Source organism: Procambarus clarkii, chromosome 31 (assembly GCF_040958095.1).
Source record: "Procambarus clarkii isolate CNS0578487 chromosome 31, FALCON_Pclarkii_2.0, whole genome shotgun sequence".
In the NCBI taxonomy this organism is placed as follows: Eukaryota; Metazoa; Arthropoda; class Malacostraca; order Decapoda; family Cambaridae; genus Procambarus; species Procambarus clarkii.
The window spans coordinates 29295971-29312576 of record NC_091180.1 but is presented as its reverse complement, the minus strand read 5'-3'; the positions used below and the strand labels follow the sequence as shown (position 1 = coordinate 29312576).

Here is a 16606-nt window from a genome sequence, read left to right as displayed (position 1 = left end):
GAATAGACTAGACATCGACAAGGAGAAAGGACAGCAACAGAGAACAACGAAGAAACTAACGTGCTGTGTTCCCTTTTCACCTTTAAGAAACGCAGGATCAGGGTCAGCGAAGTCAGGGTTAGGGGGCCATGGGTAAACTGATTAAAGGAGGGAAGGAAGCTGGAGGACCGACCAGGGGCGGACGAGTAGGGTCCGCAGGAGGAAGAGGGGGGATAACCGAGGGTCAAGGACAGCAGCAGGAGGGGCAGAACCCAGAGAGTGCACCTCAGCAAGGGCAGCAACCGAGAGGAAGCAGGGGCCAAAGAGACCTCCATAGTAGGAACAGGGGACGTAACCACCGAAACGGTAGGGGATGGAGTGAGAGAATCCGAGGAAGGAAGCGAAGCCTTTTTACCCGCCGGGGAGGAAGGAAGGAGAGGAGCCAAGCTTACGCTTCTGACTCGGAGAGACAGGCGTCCCAGTAACAGATTCTAGCGTCTCAATAGGAGAAGCAGAACGAGAGCATACACGACGGCCGTTGGGAGAGCGATGGACATCAGCCCATACCGACAGGCAGCGTGGAGAGCCAATTGATGGAGGAGAAGGATCGGGGGGAGACGAGGAAGACAGGAGACATGACAGACCGGGTAGAAAGAAGGGGAACCCCAGACAGAGGACCAGGAGGGGGTACCCTTCAGGACAGAACTCAAAGGAACAGAAGAGAGGGTGGTGGGTGTGTCAGGGTTTAAGTCTGAGGAAGGTGGGAAGGACGAGGAGAGGAAGAGCGCAACACGAGAGCATAAGAGACGTTAGCATAAGGTGGGAGACTGCGAACTTTGCGCCTCGCCTCGAGAAAAGACAAACGCTCTCAGTGCTTCAAGTTGAGGACAGCTGCCTCAAGCGAATTGTAATGTATACACGCACGGGAAAAGGTAGGGTGGGCCTCACCGCAATTGAGGCAGCGAGCTTGGGGAGTAGTGCACTCCGACTTAGAGTGACCCTCGTCCCCACACACAGGACAGAGAGAGAGAGTACTGAAGCAGCGTAGGACTCCATGCCCAAGCCTCTAGCACTTATTATAGAGCCGAAGAGAGGGAATGAAATCCTGGCTAGAGCACCTGGCACCAGCAAGACTGACAGAGGGCAGAAGGATCCTACCATCAAAGGTAATCTTCACAACTCGAAGGGGCTGATGGCGACAACCACGAGGGGGACGAGTAAACGTGTCTACCTGGAGGACAGAATGGCCCTGGGCTTCGAGGATATGCTGAATATCATCGTGGCAGTTCTGTAGATTCTGAACACTGGTTGCAACATGGGGCGGGAAGAGAATAGTGCCAACACTGGCATTCAGCCGAGCGTTCTTGGAAACCCGAACAGGGTTTTCACCAAGGCAGGATAAGGCAGCCACGCGGGAGGCCGCATCCTGATAAGGAGCAGCAACGACACGTGTACAGAGACGGGTGGGGTTGAAGGTAATAGAGGCATCTACGGAATCAACACGAAAGACAGACAAAGGAGAAAGAAAAAGAAAGAGGAAGAAAGAAAGAAAGAGAAAGAGGGGGGGGGAGGGTAAAAGGCGCAGTAGTTACCACGAGACTTGAGCCGTGCCAGGGGACGAGGTGGTTACCACTGGGGGGCTTGTGGCTCGACCCAACCACAGAAGAGTGAGGGGAGCCGAGGGGAGTAGGCAGGAGGGTCAAAGGAGGAGCAAGGTCGGGGCCCAATGCAGTGGGGGCTACAGAGCCCGGTCTTCCAACATAGTCCAACTCGGAGGCCTGGTCGCCCACCCCACAAGCCTGAGAGGGTACAAGAGGAACATTTACAGACAGACGAGAAGTAACACTTTCATTCACGAATCTACCACAATTAGAGGCAGGACACCCAACAAGAACCTATCGCCGATCATGCCGGGGCCCCCTAGGGGTGCGTCTTGGGTACATGCCCCACAAACGCCACCTAAGAACCGTCAGTCCGTCGAGATCTGGTTCAGTGACGAAAGGAGGATTGACAATAAAAGGCTACCCACGCTCTCTAAGTTGGGTACTACAGTTCTACGGGTGCAAGAGTACGCCTCCTCAAACACCCGGGTGTCAAAACAAAAGAATGAACAAAACAGGCACAAGGTCAGCGGGAAATGACAATCAGTCAATGATGTGTGTATGTTTTATGTATCAGAAAGGAGAAGAGGGGGTTAGTTAGTGAGGGGGGAGGGGGGAAGAGAGAAAAAAGAGGAAAAGGTGTCTGGCAAAATTTGCGAGGACAGCAGCAGGAGCATTAGGCCACAAAAGAACAGAGGACTGGCCCATGGAGCCTCACATTCCGGCAGCCGCCCACCAAGCCCCCTCACGGCATCAACGAGCCGGACAGGGAGGGGTTCAGTAACACCAAGTGTACAATATAGAAACAAATTGACCACAAGTTAAATTGACTCATTAAGGCTAATTATTACCATAATTAAGAATTTTGGCCTCTTATAGAACAACCTAGACGAGTTCATGTTCACATTCTTGACCTCTACGCCCCCACCCATCAAAGTACGTATCAAGGCAATAATGGAGGAATTTTTTGCACAAAAAAGAAAAATAGTAAAATAGTAAAATTTTATTGTTCATAATTAAAACTGATTAAAAAAGATTAATTGATAAAACAAAACTGATTTAACAAGAGGCTGAGTCATCGACTCAACATTGTTCACCGTTAGCCGTCTTGGATAGAAGCGGGCCTGAAAGTGTGGTTCAATAGAGGCGAGTGTAGGCTGCAGCCAAGTAACAGGTGGCAAGTGTTCCTTTAGTCCAGACGCTCGTGGAAAAGGAAGCCAAGAATGGAACACAGTTAAGGGACTACCTACTACTGCCTACACGCTAGTTATTCCCTTTTGACACGCGAAAGTAATTGTCAGTGAATGGTGTCTACAACTTTAATGTATTTCTCATTCAGATCGAGAATGTATGTACGTGGCGAGAGAGATTGGAGGGTAATGTAGGACTGGCGAGAGAGTACGTCTATAACCTCTGTTGAATTAGTCTTTGTTTTAAGGCAAAGGTAGGTGCCTTTGAAACTGAGAAGGTTTTCAGATGACCCAGTAAGTCCTGTCCAGTTGGTTCCAGTCACGTCCTTCATGACTTCAGTCAGGGAGGAGTTCCTGTCCCTTTTAAGCGTATATCCAAAATGGATAGCAGAAACCAAAGTGTTATATATATTCATATTATTCACGTTGTGCGAAGACTCTTTATACTCTACAATATTCAGATCTAGGGATCTCAGATTAACTTGTTCCGTATTAAGCAAATCTACAACCAAGTTTTTAGCCATCACAAACCAAGGCATTTTTGAGAGACGGTGACCAGCAGCAGCAACAGCCAACTCTAGCAGTCTGGGGCCTGAGGCTACAAGCACACCAACCCTGTCACTTGCAAACGACTGCAGAATAGCATCGGCAGTGTCAACAATGTCTTCTATGGGGGTTGAAAGGCTATAGTGAACTACATCCATGACCTGTAAAAATATTACAATTAATAATAGAAATAAAGTGATATCTAAAAATACTGATCTTCCCGACCCTACGTGTTAATTTACACATATTACATCTTATCTGCATTAACATAGTGCACACACTCAGAAGTCCCTGTAGGAAGAGTGTGGTGTAGGTGGACATACATGGACACCAAGGTCCAGGTTCCAGAGAGAGAAGAGTCCAGCGAGGGAGCGAGGCCCGCCGCCCACCTCCACCAGCGGCAACACGCCCACTAACCCTTCCGCTCGTATCTGCACACAATTTATTTATTTATTCACAATAAGGTACAATGGGTTGATGAGATTACATAAGATTGGTATTTGTACATTCACGCAAAGCCACTAACACGCACAGCGTTTCGGGCAGTTCCTTAATGTAATATATCAGGCAAGATGAAAAGGTACATTGTTTTATATTGTAGTTATTTTTTTATACAAGTTGACAGAGGCGATTACACTAGTAAGGATACACGCCTTGAGTACTAATATTGGGGAAGTGGGTAGTACAAGTTAATGATAGCTTTTGAAGCACGAGGTAGGTAACCGAGGCTGAAATTAGGAACTTTTTGTTTTACTTTTGAACAGAGTGGGCTGGACAAATTTTTTAATTCATCAGGGAGAGAGTTTCAATAACAAGAGATGCTGTGTGTAAAGAAAACCTACAAAATTTAACCAAATTTTAATTCCAATAACTTGTGTATCTACTGATCTTATTCGTCTATGATTAGTCTAAACATGCATCATATGAACACTATTTCGAACCCGTGCGAATATAATAGTCAACTAGAAAAGGGGTACCTCTTCCCACCCTTTCCCCCCCCCCCCCCCCATCACCCTATTCCCCCTCAACCTCAGAAAATGCATTATTACGAAGCACTGAAACTACAGAGAACCTCAATCTATAATTCGGGATTAACTATGGAATCCACATGGCAGCGGGAGAGCGAGTATGGAGATGATCACGGGACCTAACACATCAGAAACCACGGTGCCAGCAGACAGCTCTCACCCGTGCAAGATGAACCAGAATTTTCAGAGGTTCTTCCCTCCACCCCTGAGCGCTCGAGAACAAAAGGGGAGGAATAATTATATCACAAAGAATCCTTTAATTTGCACTTCAAGAAGCGTCTGTGGAGACGTGTCTGATAACTTGATACTCTGGAAAAATAAGTGATGTGGACAACTGGTGGCGCCAAGGACTGACCTGGTGGAGGGTGACCAGGAGGTGCAGGAGAAGCGAGGGTCTCGCCGCCACCACCGCCAAGTCTTTCTCCAGATCTTTCCTCTCCAACGTCTTCCAGGCTGGACGAAAACACTTTTCATCCACAAATTAATTTAATTTTGTCCACAATGCAAATTTGACATTTGAGACCATTTTCATTTATACTATTCCTAATTATGGATGAATATTTAAATTATGTAATTCTTCTTTTGTAAACAAGTTCAAGCATCTTAAAGCCAAATACATTTAATCTCCATACCCTTGTGCTCTGGAGGACAGACTTGTTAATAAGACACTGTGCCAAGAGTGCTTTTCTTATATTACAGGACGTGTGTGACTACCACCTGTCCTCCAACAACACGGGAAGCTCAACATTCAAAATATCACAATAAATTTCAAACTACAAAAAATATATAAATGATACAATATTATATCTTTAGACATGTTCCTGGAAATTTTAAACGTATTTTTGCCCGAGTGGGAACCTAACCTGCACCTACAATGTGGTGAAGCAATTTTCAAAAGTCGGTGTCAAGCCGGGAAGATTATGCAGCATTATTTATGGTGAAACTGTGGTTTATCATAACCAAGAGAGCCGTTCAGGCACTATAGCTTTAACACGCCCCAGGACTCGTCTGTTTACAATCCTTTTCGGGGTGGAGTTCTGACAATATTGCTACTTTGCAGTTAAAGGATGTTATCTCCTTCACCAACAACCGACATGTTCAGGACAATCCTAATATGCTATATTGATTTGTTAAATCTGTGGGCAAAGCCTGCTTTGTGGCTTACTGTGGTGAGCGAGCCCGCGTGCGCCAGTGATCAAGGACAGCAGTACTGCCCCTGGCCTGAGGCGACGGGTAACACCCGGATATCCCCACATCTGATGGAGGCGAGGACAATCTCATTACCTGGTGGGGTTGAAGGCAGGACAAAGACGACAGGCCAGCGGGGTGATGGCCTACTAGCCGCCCAATCTGCCAACTGGCCTACTTCGTCAGTAGTGGGGTCGTCAAGAAAGACTTGCACACCCAAGTCTTGATATAACCGCGCCACGTCTTCCACCAGGGTCTCCTGAGGGATGAAGAAACTAAGTGTTAATTTAGCAGTGGAACCAATACGAGCAAAGTGTGATGTACACTACCTCCTGGAGGCAAGTTTGGTAAACACATGTAAACAAGTATTGGGGCACTTTTGTACACTAATAAAGATAGGACATTGAATTATTAAACAAGGAAAATTTTTCAGTGGCAGCCAGCTTTGGAGGTGAAGTGAACCATTAAGAACAGAGTTGAGAAGAATCATTTTCCCGATTTACACTTTTTGGTTCCACCCTCAGACCGTTTCCACCCACTGTATTTTATTCTTCACCCGTTAACACTCATTTTATATATCTAATATATCCATCGACTGTCTCTGTGAAATAGTCTTCTAAATCAATTATTAAGAACATTTATAAATTGTTGCACCTGATGTACTTTATAACAGCCCATCCTCTTGTTTAGATAGTACTTATAGTAACCATCTCTGCCTTCGTACATATATCGACGTAAGAGATAATTAGAAAGAAATTAGTACTATTGAATTTGCACAAACCTGAAAAGGCTCCGTATTTATGTTGCCAATACAAATCAAATTCAAAATTCAAATGTTTATTCAGGTAAAGTACATACATACAAGGGGTGATACAAATATTGCTGAATTTATAGAGCTAGTACATACAATGCCTAAATCCACTATTACGCAAAGCGTTTCGGGCAGGAAAAACACTAAAGACAAACTTAATACTAATTGAGATTACAGTATAAAGTGTGTTGAGACAATATAAAAATAAAAAAGGGGGGAACATGGCAGAAAAACAGCACAAATACAATTTGGTCGACAAACAGTATTGTTTAAAAATAACAGACATGGGTTGACATTATAGGGGTAAGGTAGGTTACAGGGAGTTTATTAGGTAGTGCTTAGTTTTTATCTTAAACTGGTTGAGAGGTGTACAGTCTAACATGATTGGGAAGTAAGCAAGTAATTATCAATAGAAGGCACCAAACCGGGAAGGCTATGTAGCACCATCAAATGTGCGGGATAATCAGAGGGCGCTAAATATCACCAAGGATGCCAATACGAGAACAAAAACGCATAAGGTGAACGATATCAAAAGTATCAGAGTCGCCAAGAATTCTATCGAGGGACAAGCGACCGGGAGGGGCGGTCGGAAAACAAGACACACGCTCGTCCTGGACGTCAGGACATTCAACAAGGATATGTACGACCGTAAGAAGGACTATGCAATTTGGACAATAAGGAGCAGGATGGCGCTCCATTAAGCGACCGTGAGTTAAACGGGTATGGCCAATATGTAACCTAGCCAGAGCCGTTTCCCACCGCCGGTTACGGTGGCAGGAGGAAGGCCACTGGGACACACGACTTAAGAGTACGCAGTTTGTTACCAATAACAGAAGACCAACAACTCTGCCAGCGGGCAAGGATGGAGGCATGAATAACAGTTGGAGTAAGGAATACCTTTATGGGAGATGGGACAAGTGCGGATAGCGTCCTTAGCGGCAGCATCCGCACTCATTTAAAGAGACGCTAACATGGCTGGGAACCCAGCAAAACGCAACCGACTTAAATTTACTGGAGACAAGAAACAGCCAATATTGAATCTCTATGACCACCGGGTGGACCGGATTAAAGGACCCTAAAGCCATGAGGGCACTAAGAGTCAACTACCACCACGAAGGAGGATTGACACCGGGAAAGCAGGAGACGAAGAGCAGAGAGAATAGCATAGAGTTCTGCTGTGAAGATGCTAGCCTCCAGAGGAAGGCGACACATAAGTGTGATCAGGAAAAACAACAGTAGCCCACACCGTCAGCAGACTTTGACCCGTCGGTGAAGATGGGAACGTAGTAGGAGAAGAAAAGTGCTCAAGGAAGGTGTTTCAGAACTGTAGGAGGGGCAAAAGCTTTAGTGATGCGGGTCAGAGAAGTACAAAATTTGGGAAGGGGGGCCCTCCACGGGGGCAAGGATGGAACAATACGAGGAGAAACATTAGTAATACGAACCGAAAAAGAATCTTAAGCGAGACAAACGGACAGAAAGAGGAAGGTGGTGAAGAGGAACAGGAACTACAGGAGGGGTAAAAGTCAAAGCATGATAAGAGGCGAGAGTGAGGATGCTGTAAGGATCGCGCAAGATAGCGAAGACTGTAGCGATCACGGAGATCCTGGAGAGAAAGCCAATGTCAGCGTACAAGCTGAGGATAGAAGCTGAACGAAAAGCACCAGAGCTGAGGCGCAACCCAGTATGGTGCAAAGGATCAAGACGACGATGAGTAGAAGGAGAAGCAGAAGAGTATGCAGGGCAACCATAATCGAGCTTAGACAGGACGAGAGAGGAATGCAAATAGAGGAGCGTGCGCCTATCCGCTCCCCAAGAAGTATGGGACAAAACTAAGTAGGTTAAGGGCCTTAGAGCATTCAACACGGAGGCAAGAGACATGGGGCGACCAAGACAAACGAGTGTCAAAGAATAACCCCAAAATCTTCGTGGAATCTTTGTACTCAAGGGGATGACCATAAAGTGACAAAGAGGGACGAAGAACGACCCGCTTCCGAGTAAAAGTCATGGCACAAGTCTTAGTAGTAGAGAACTTGAAGCCCTGATTGGTGGCCCAAGATGACACGGCATCAATCGCAAGTTGAAGCCGCCGTTGAAGGAGAGGCGAATCATCGCCCCGACAGCAAAGAGTAAGGTCGTCAACATAAAGAGCGGAGAAGATGCCAGAAGGAAGGGAGGAAAGAAGATCATTGAGGGCAACCAGAAAAATAGTAGTACTCAGAACACTACCTTGGGGCACACCTTCATACTGCCGAAAAGAGGCAGAGAGAGTGGCACCAAGCCTGACTCGAAAGGTACGACAAGAGAAAGCTTTGAAGGAAGAGAGGGAGATTACCACGAAGGCCAAAAAAATGAAGTTGGGACAGAATATGGTATCTCCAAGTCGTGTCATAAGCCTTTTCCAGGTCAAAAAGGACAGCAACAACGGAGGTCTTTGCAGCAAAAGCAGTACGAATATAGACCAAGTTCACCAGGACACGAGTCGTGCTGCGGCACTTGCGAAAACCAAATTGAGAAGGAGAGAGGTGGTGATGGTGTTCCAAGAACCACATCAGATGGACAGTTACCATACGCTCAAACAGTTTGCAAACAACTCGTGAGAGCAATAGGGTGGAAGTCCTTAGGGGACGTACTGAGACTCCCTGGTTTCCAAATAGGGAGTACAACGGCATCGAGCCAGTCTCCAGGGACGGACGACGACTCCCAGACCTAGTTATACAGATTCAGTAAATACCGAGACGTGCACGGAGGGAGATGGCGAAGCATCTCATAATGAACGTCATCCGAGCCCGCTGCCGTAGATCCGCAGAGGGCCAAGGCAGACTGAAGTTCAGAAAGAGAGAAAGGATCGTTATAGGGAAGACGGAGACGAGTGTGGAAATCTAAAGGAGAAGATTCAAGAACAGGCTTACGAAGAAGGAAGGATTGAGGAAGATGAGAACCAGAGCTAACGGAAGGAAAGTGGGAACCCAGTTCGGCTGCGACCTTCACTGGATTCACCACAAGAGTTCCACGGAGGTGGAGAACCAGCGAGACATCTGGAACGAACTTGCCCACAATCTTGCGGATTTTCTTCCAGATCTGCGGTAGAGGAGTATCGGACGTAATGGTGGAAACATAAGATTTCCAACTCTCACGTTTAGCTGTACGGATGGTCCTTCGGGCCACCGCCTTCCGAAACACAATAAAAGAATCAGACGTCTGCCGGCGGCGGTGTTTTTTCCAGGCTGCACGCTTACAGCGGACAGCCAGAGCACAGTCCGCATTCCACCAGGTAACACTTCCGTGTGCCCCGGGAGGAAGAGCGAGGGATAGAGCGGAGGGCAGCGTTGAAGACTGTCATAAAAAAGGAGGGCGCGAGGAAGAGGCAGAGAGGAGAGGTCAGAGAGAGTAGCACGGAGGGTGAATAGGCACCAGTCAGCCTTGGCAAACTGCCACTTAGGGAAGGAAAGGGGAGGGTGGAAAGAAAAAGGAAACGAGGATGGGGAAATGATCACTTATGGAGGTCAAGAACCTGCCACGTGAAATCTAAGTAAATGGACGACGAGCAGAGAGAAAGATCAAGACAGGAAAGGGTGAGAGTTCGAGAGTCCACACGAGTGGGCTCACCAGAATTCAGAAGAGATAGAGAAGAAGCAAGGACAAACGGTTCGAGAAGATGGCCTCGGGTGTGTGTCAGAACACCACCCCAGAGGAAATTGTCGACAGTTTAAATCACCCAAAGAGAGCACCAGCTCTGGCAAGGAGTCCAGGAGATGCATAAGATCAGGAAGGGAAAGAGGGACATTTGGAGGGAGATAAACGGAACAGACTGTATACCATTTACCCACAAAAACACGGGCAGCAGAACAATGGATAGGTGTAGGGGACGGAAGTGGAGGGACGAAGGGAATATCAGAACGAATTAAGAGAGCAGTAGAGTTATGGGCCCCAGCAAGAGCTGTGGGGCGGGGGGGGGGAGAAAGAAAGGAATAACCAGGAAAGTGACCAGGACGAGCACCAAGCATTGGTTCCTGGAGACAAAGTGGTGTAAACTGTGTAATTAGAAGTTGTTGTTCATGGAAGTTGGCATAAAATCCACGAATATTCCACTGAAGAATAGACATTATCAAAGAGAAAAGACAGTAACAGATAACAAGAAAGAAAGGTAAAGAGGAACACAATTTATTAAAGAATCTCAGGATCAGGGTCGACAAAAATCAGGGTTAGGGGGCATGGGTAAACTTAGTAAGAAGAGAGGGAAGGGAGCGAGAGAACAGACCAGAGGCGGGCTGACGGGGTCCGGAGGAGGAGGAGACAACTGAGAGGGGCAGGCAAGGACAGTTGGAGGAAGGGGGGGGGCAGAAATCAGAGAGTGCACTTCAGGAAGGGCAGCAACAGAGGGAATCGGGGGCGGAAGAAACCTCCATATCAGAGACGGGGTATGACCACTAAAATGGGAGGGGATGTAGTGACAGTCAGAGGGAAGGGGTGAGGAAGAAAGCAAAACCTTCTTACCCGCTGGAGAGGAAGGAGGAGAGGAGCCAGGCTTACGTTTCTGACTCAGAGACAGGCGTTCCAGTAACAACGTACCGGGCGACAGACTCAATGGTCTCAGCAGGAGAAGAGGAACGAGAGCGAACAACACGAAGGTTGCTGGGAGGATGATGGATATCAGCCTGGACAGACAGGTGGCGTGGAGGGTCAAGAGACTGGGGGGAGGGTCGGGAAGAAAGAGTGGGGGGAGATGGGGAAGAAGATAAAGGAGATATGGCGGACTGGGTAAGAAGGGGGAAAATCCCAGATGGAGAACCGAGAGGGAGACTATCCGGGACAGGAGGCAAAGGAATAGGGAAGGAGGTGGTGGGTGTGGTCGGGTTTAAGGCCTGGAAACGGTTGAGAGACTGAGGAAGATGGGAAGGTCGAGGAGAGGTAGAACGCAACACGCAAGCGTAGGAGACGCCCGCGAAAGGGGCGAGACGACAAACTTTGCGTCTCACTTCAGGAAAAGACAGACGATCACGGTGCTTCAAGTTGAGGACGGCTTCCTCGAGTTTATAGTGCATACACGAGCGTGAGAAGGTAGGGTGGGCTTCACCGCAATTGAGGCAGCGAGCCTGGGGAGAAGTGCACTTGGACTTGGAATGACTATCGTCCCCACACAAGGGGCACAGATACACAATACTGGTGCATTTGAGGACACCGTGCCCGAACTTCCAACACTTATTGCAAAGTCTAGGAGAGGGAATGTACTCCTGAACGGAGCATCTGGCACCAGCAAGAATAATAGAGAGCGGAAGGGCCCTACTATCAAAGGTGATTTTTACAACTCGAAGGGGCTGACTGCGACGACCACGAGGGGGTCGAGTAAACGTGTCAACCTGGAGGACAGAATGGCCTTGGGCTTCGAGGATATGTTTAATATCGTCATGGCAATCTTTGAGGTCCCGAACACCAGTTGCAACATGGTGTGGGAGGAGAACAGTGCCAACACTGGCATTTAATCGAGAGTTTTTGGAGACCCCGAACAAGGGTCTCTCCAATGCAGGACAAAGCGGCTAAGCGAGTAGCTGCATCCTGAGAAGGAGCAGCGACGACACGTGTACCGTAACTGGTGGAGTTAAAAGTAACAGGCATCTACCTAATCAACAAGGTGTTTATGGAGGGAGAAATCGTCAGGCGGAGTAGAATCCAGATGGAGGAGATCAAAGTATTTAGCCCACGTAGCGGAACCAAACAAGGCATTGTAAGTACTATTACTGGAAGAGATCGTGCGAGTGTGGCCGTGGGGGGGACGGCGTTGAGAACCCCCAGAGGGGGTAAAAGGTGCAGTAGTCACAATGAGAGACGAAGCCGTGCCAGGGGACGAGGTGGTCACCACTGGGGGCTGGGGACTCGACCCTACCGCAGAGGGAGGATAACTGGGGGGGGGGGGGGGGAGTAGTCAGGTCGTCGGGGCCCAGTGCAGCAGGGGCTACAGGGCTTGGTCTGCCAACACAGTCCAACTCGTGGGGTGGGCGACCAAGCCCCCGAGCCCGAGAAGGAACAAGGGAAACATCAGCCATGAAAACGAGGAAAAAACTTTTTCACGAATGTGCCCTCACACCCACCATGGAGCCACAATCAGTGTAAATAATCTGGGAAAGGGACTACTCTCTAACTAAAGTATCAATTTGGCTTAAGGCATTGTACTTTGCTTCTTGTCGAAGCAAGGCTTGTTCTTTAATCAGCTTCTTGGGTGGGAAAGGGGGAGGGACAATAATTTGGAAAGGAGTGATCTCCCATGGGGCAGGAAAGTAGTGTTGTTGTCTCTCTTGGTAGGGGGTGATGAAAGTTATACAATGTCGGATACAAACAAGAGGCTCATAACTAACATACATATATGTATAAACAATACTTACATACCCGAGCCTACTGATCTGCTGCAAAAAGTAGCAGCCTCCCACGGTGGCCGGAGTAGCCTCTCCAGCCACCCTTGTCTAGCCTTCAGCACAAAGCACTTTCCTCAGACCTTCACTATACCCAGTTATCTTTAATTTGACATTCTATATTTTTCTTGGTCACTTATTACGAGTTCTCCCCCTCTATGCCAGGAACTACCGTAGAAGACTATACCCTGAAGAAGTCTTCCGGCACTCCAGTCTGCTCGAGGTGTACTTGTTGGTACATGCCACATTTCTTGCACCAAAACAAAATCTCTTGTGTAATTATCTCAATTGTTCACGTTACTGGTTAATATAAGCTTAAAATAAACCTTTTCAAGCCAACATTACCAACTTTGAGAGGGAGCCCTTACCCGGGTCAGACATGGCGATAATACCAGACGTACGTCACGGCTGATGGGATCACTTTGCTGAAGTTCCATCCAGGCATCCAACACACTCGTCACCGAAAGGGTCAGGGAACCCAAGACACCAATCACCACAGTCTGTGTCTGCTTTGTATGACTCTGCTGCAGCACAGCTGGAGACGGGCTGTTGTGCGTCGACAGAGACCTCGTGTTTATATCATCTGGAGCGTCAGCCAGCTGTGGATGTGCGCCCCGCGCCGGCCGATACTCTGAACCAATTGGTTGTGGCAATGGAGATGATGTGTCGTTGTTTAGAAGCTTCGTGACCAATGTGTTTCTTTCTTCAAGCTGCTCTGTTAGCGACGTTATGTCTATGGAAGTAGGAAAACAAAACTAAGTTCTTTCAAAACGGCCACGTGTACATGACCATCGCTAGTCAAAGCATTACTAGATTAAGGCCACCTGTAGAGAGGGGCCTCAAATACAAACAATATAATTAAATATTAGCAGCACCAGACCAACTTCCTAGCTTACGTTGCCTGAAGTTTTCAGTGAGAAGGTCTAGTATGCGTTGTTCCCTGGCTGCGGCCTGTAGCGAGGCTTCCTCGTAGGCCATATGCCAGCAGGCCGTCCCAACCACAGTTCCGAAGGTGGCCACCCCCACCACCACTCCCGCCACACCCATCCACCACCTGCACGCCTCCATCTGATGAAATACAACACTTGAGAAGCAATACTGTTCAATTTGTTTATATTAACAATCTTGGGTACACACAGCAATGGGATACTACCCTTTATTTGAGGAACTGCAGTATATATATCAAGAGCTAATATTCCAAAACTAAGTCTACTCTCTTACCAGGAACTGTTGAGGGACACGGAGCTAACACTGCAAACTTGACATGACAGGGCTGATCTCACCGAAACTTAAAACCGAATTTGGAAAACTGATCTTGGCGGCTTCAAACAGCCAGATGTAACAAACAAGGATCAACGGTTTCAAGTTCAAGCCACAATGTAGGATGGAAAACTTTTTCACCCACTGGGTTATAAACCCTTGGTACCGCCTACCCGCCTAAACCGCAAATGCCAAAACTTAAAATGTAAAATCCAGCTTTAAAATAGAGACAAATGGGAGTGGGGGAAAGAGACCGCTACCAAGCCATCAGCTTCCTGTCCACGAGGCCACTAGAGTGGCTCTTCTGTGGGATGGGTAATTTACCTGAATGTACCGGATTGTTAATACATAGTCAAACATTATATACAAATCTAATTACTAGGCTGTGGCAAGAAAGTCACATAGGAATTAGTGTTAGCCTAAGCCTACTTGCCAGTTTCATATACAGAAAATTTAAGTCGTTGCCAGTTGATAAGAGAAACAAGGACTTACTCAGAGGCAAAAATCTCTAAATATGACTGCCTTGAAAGTCTGGAGGCAGACTATAGTTTCAAATGTAGATATGATACTACTCAATAAGCTCTGGCACCTGTACACCAAATCAAATCAAATATTTATTCAGGTAAAGTACATACATACAAGGCGAGATAAAACGTTGATGGATTTATAGATAAAGCTAGTACATACAATGCCTAAAGCCACTATTACGCAAAGCGTTTCGGGCAGGAAAAACACTAAGACTAAAACTTAATACTAATTGAGATTAAAGTATAAATTGTGTTGAGGAAAAAAAAGGGGGGGGGGGGGAACAGCAGAAAAACAGCAAAAATACAATTTGGTCAACAGATAGCCTTTTTTAAAAATAGAAGACATGGGTTGACATTTTGGGGGTGAGGTAGGTTACATGGAGTTAATTAGGTAGTACTTAGTTTTTATCTTAAACTGGTTGGGAGTGGTACAGTTAACATAATTGGGAAGGTCATTCCACATTCTGGGTCCCTTGATTTTTAAATCATTTCTAGTTTGATTAAGTCACTAGTAGATTGACAGTCTAGAGGTGGAACCCAAGAGCCGAAGCTCAAGCACAACTAGTCGAGTACAGTCCAGCTACAAATTTAATTACATCCAAGCACCGCCTCAGGAGCCCTGATGGGCATGCTATAACTGATGATCTGACAATCATTTAACCATCAAGCCTTTACAATGATATATCATGCAACCTTATTACCGTCTCTTAATTAACTAATTTACTAACAGTGTCACAAGAGTCAACACAAAAATTTGAGATTTACGGTATTGACGGGGTGCCAAGCTGAACAAGTCCATCACTTTAGTACGACAGTTTCTTTACGTTACGAAACCTTAGGACGACGGGCTGTGCAAGTAGTGCGCCTAACGACTCATGGGCCATCTTGTTTACCATATATATATTATATAAAATTATATATATATATATTATATATAATTTGGAGTCAGGGTTTAGTAATATTTGTAAATTGGCAGACAATACGAAAATTGGTCGACAAAAACAAATATTTTCCGAATTATTTCAAGTTTGCCCAAAACACTGCATATTAGTGGCTTCATTTTATACATCCCCTGCACCTACACTACCTTGTATACTTTGAATGTATTTGTGGATGAAATGCTCTAAATCACTCTAAAAGCTCTGATAGGCTTAAAAACTAGTCGAAAGATTGGTAGTAGTTTCATGATGACAAAATGTAAGGTTCAGAGAGTAGGTAATATTAGTAGTAACAATACATCAGCTGGATGGTATTTAAAGTCTTGCTCATCATGACCCCCCCCCCCCCCCAGATCTTTTACGCAATCAGATTTAGGAATTTCAAGCCAAAATTCTAAGCATAAATGTTAGATTACCGGGTACACGTGGAATCCCTCGATTGCTTCAAGCGTAGGTTAGACATAGGAATGAGTTTGGGTAGATATAAATAGGAACTGCCACGTACGGACCAATTGGACTTTTGCAGTTTCCTAAATTCTTATGTTCATAATAATGACTTAACTGGTCAAGGATGACTGATAATCTAACACCTGTGTCAACGTCTCAAACAATTTATCATTCCACAAGACAATGTTGACAAGCCCTATATCGCCTCTAGCAATGCTCAGTTGTCCACAAACACGAGGTTACATCACCAGGTAAGCAATGTGTTTTGTTGCTCACGGTCATCTTCCCTGAAGACGACAACCACAACACAAAGCCAGCTGGACGGCGTTACCTATTACCGCCAGACTGTTACTGAAGTTACCTAGCTGTTTACCTCTGTTGTTTCGTGTCTGTGTCTCGCCTTCTATGGACGTGTCTATGTCTGGCCTCCAAGCGTCCTTACACTATACGTTCACCCCGGATGGTGAAGACCACTTGCCGTAACGCAGCCAGTCTAGACACAATAACCTGGCGGCGAGCTCCTGCTCTTGGGTATAACACCACTAATGTTGCCTCGACACCTGTTGAGTACCTCACGCGGTCCACAGATGGCGGCCCTTCACTCCTACTCAATATTTCTATAAAAATATAAGAAGAGGGGTAATTGCATGTCTTCTTTGTTCGTGCGAGGCAGCTCCGATTTATAAC

At 46.6% G+C, this 16606-nt stretch overlaps 1 protein-coding gene across 3 annotated transcripts; it reads right to left on the bottom strand.

The window, feature by feature from the left end:
- Positions 1-2567: 2567 nt before the first annotated feature.
- On the bottom strand, positions 2568-16487 carry LOC123758788 (uncharacterized). Of its 3 annotated transcripts, none has more exons than XM_045743478.2 (7): positions 16293-16487; positions 13644-13815; positions 13116-13480; positions 5629-5791; positions 4700-4797; positions 3640-3747; positions 2568-3477 (listed from the first exon to the last, which is right to left on the bottom strand). In XM_045743478.2, exons 2-7 carry the CDS (start codon positions 13813-13815, stop codon positions 2878-2880), a joined length of 1506 nt encoding a protein of 501 aa, XP_045599434.2. In that variant the 5' UTR covers positions 16293-16487; the 3' UTR covers positions 2568-2877. The 3 variants fall into 3 exon arrangements, with proteins under 3 accessions (XP_045599434.2, XP_069190742.1, XP_069190743.1); XM_069334641.1 differs by lacking the exon at positions 16293-16487 and adding an exon at positions 16196-16216; XM_069334642.1 differs by lacking the exon at positions 16293-16487 and adding an exon at positions 16196-16216 and having other exon boundaries at positions 3316-3477; positions 4700-4810.
- Positions 16488-16606: the final 119 nt, after the last annotated feature.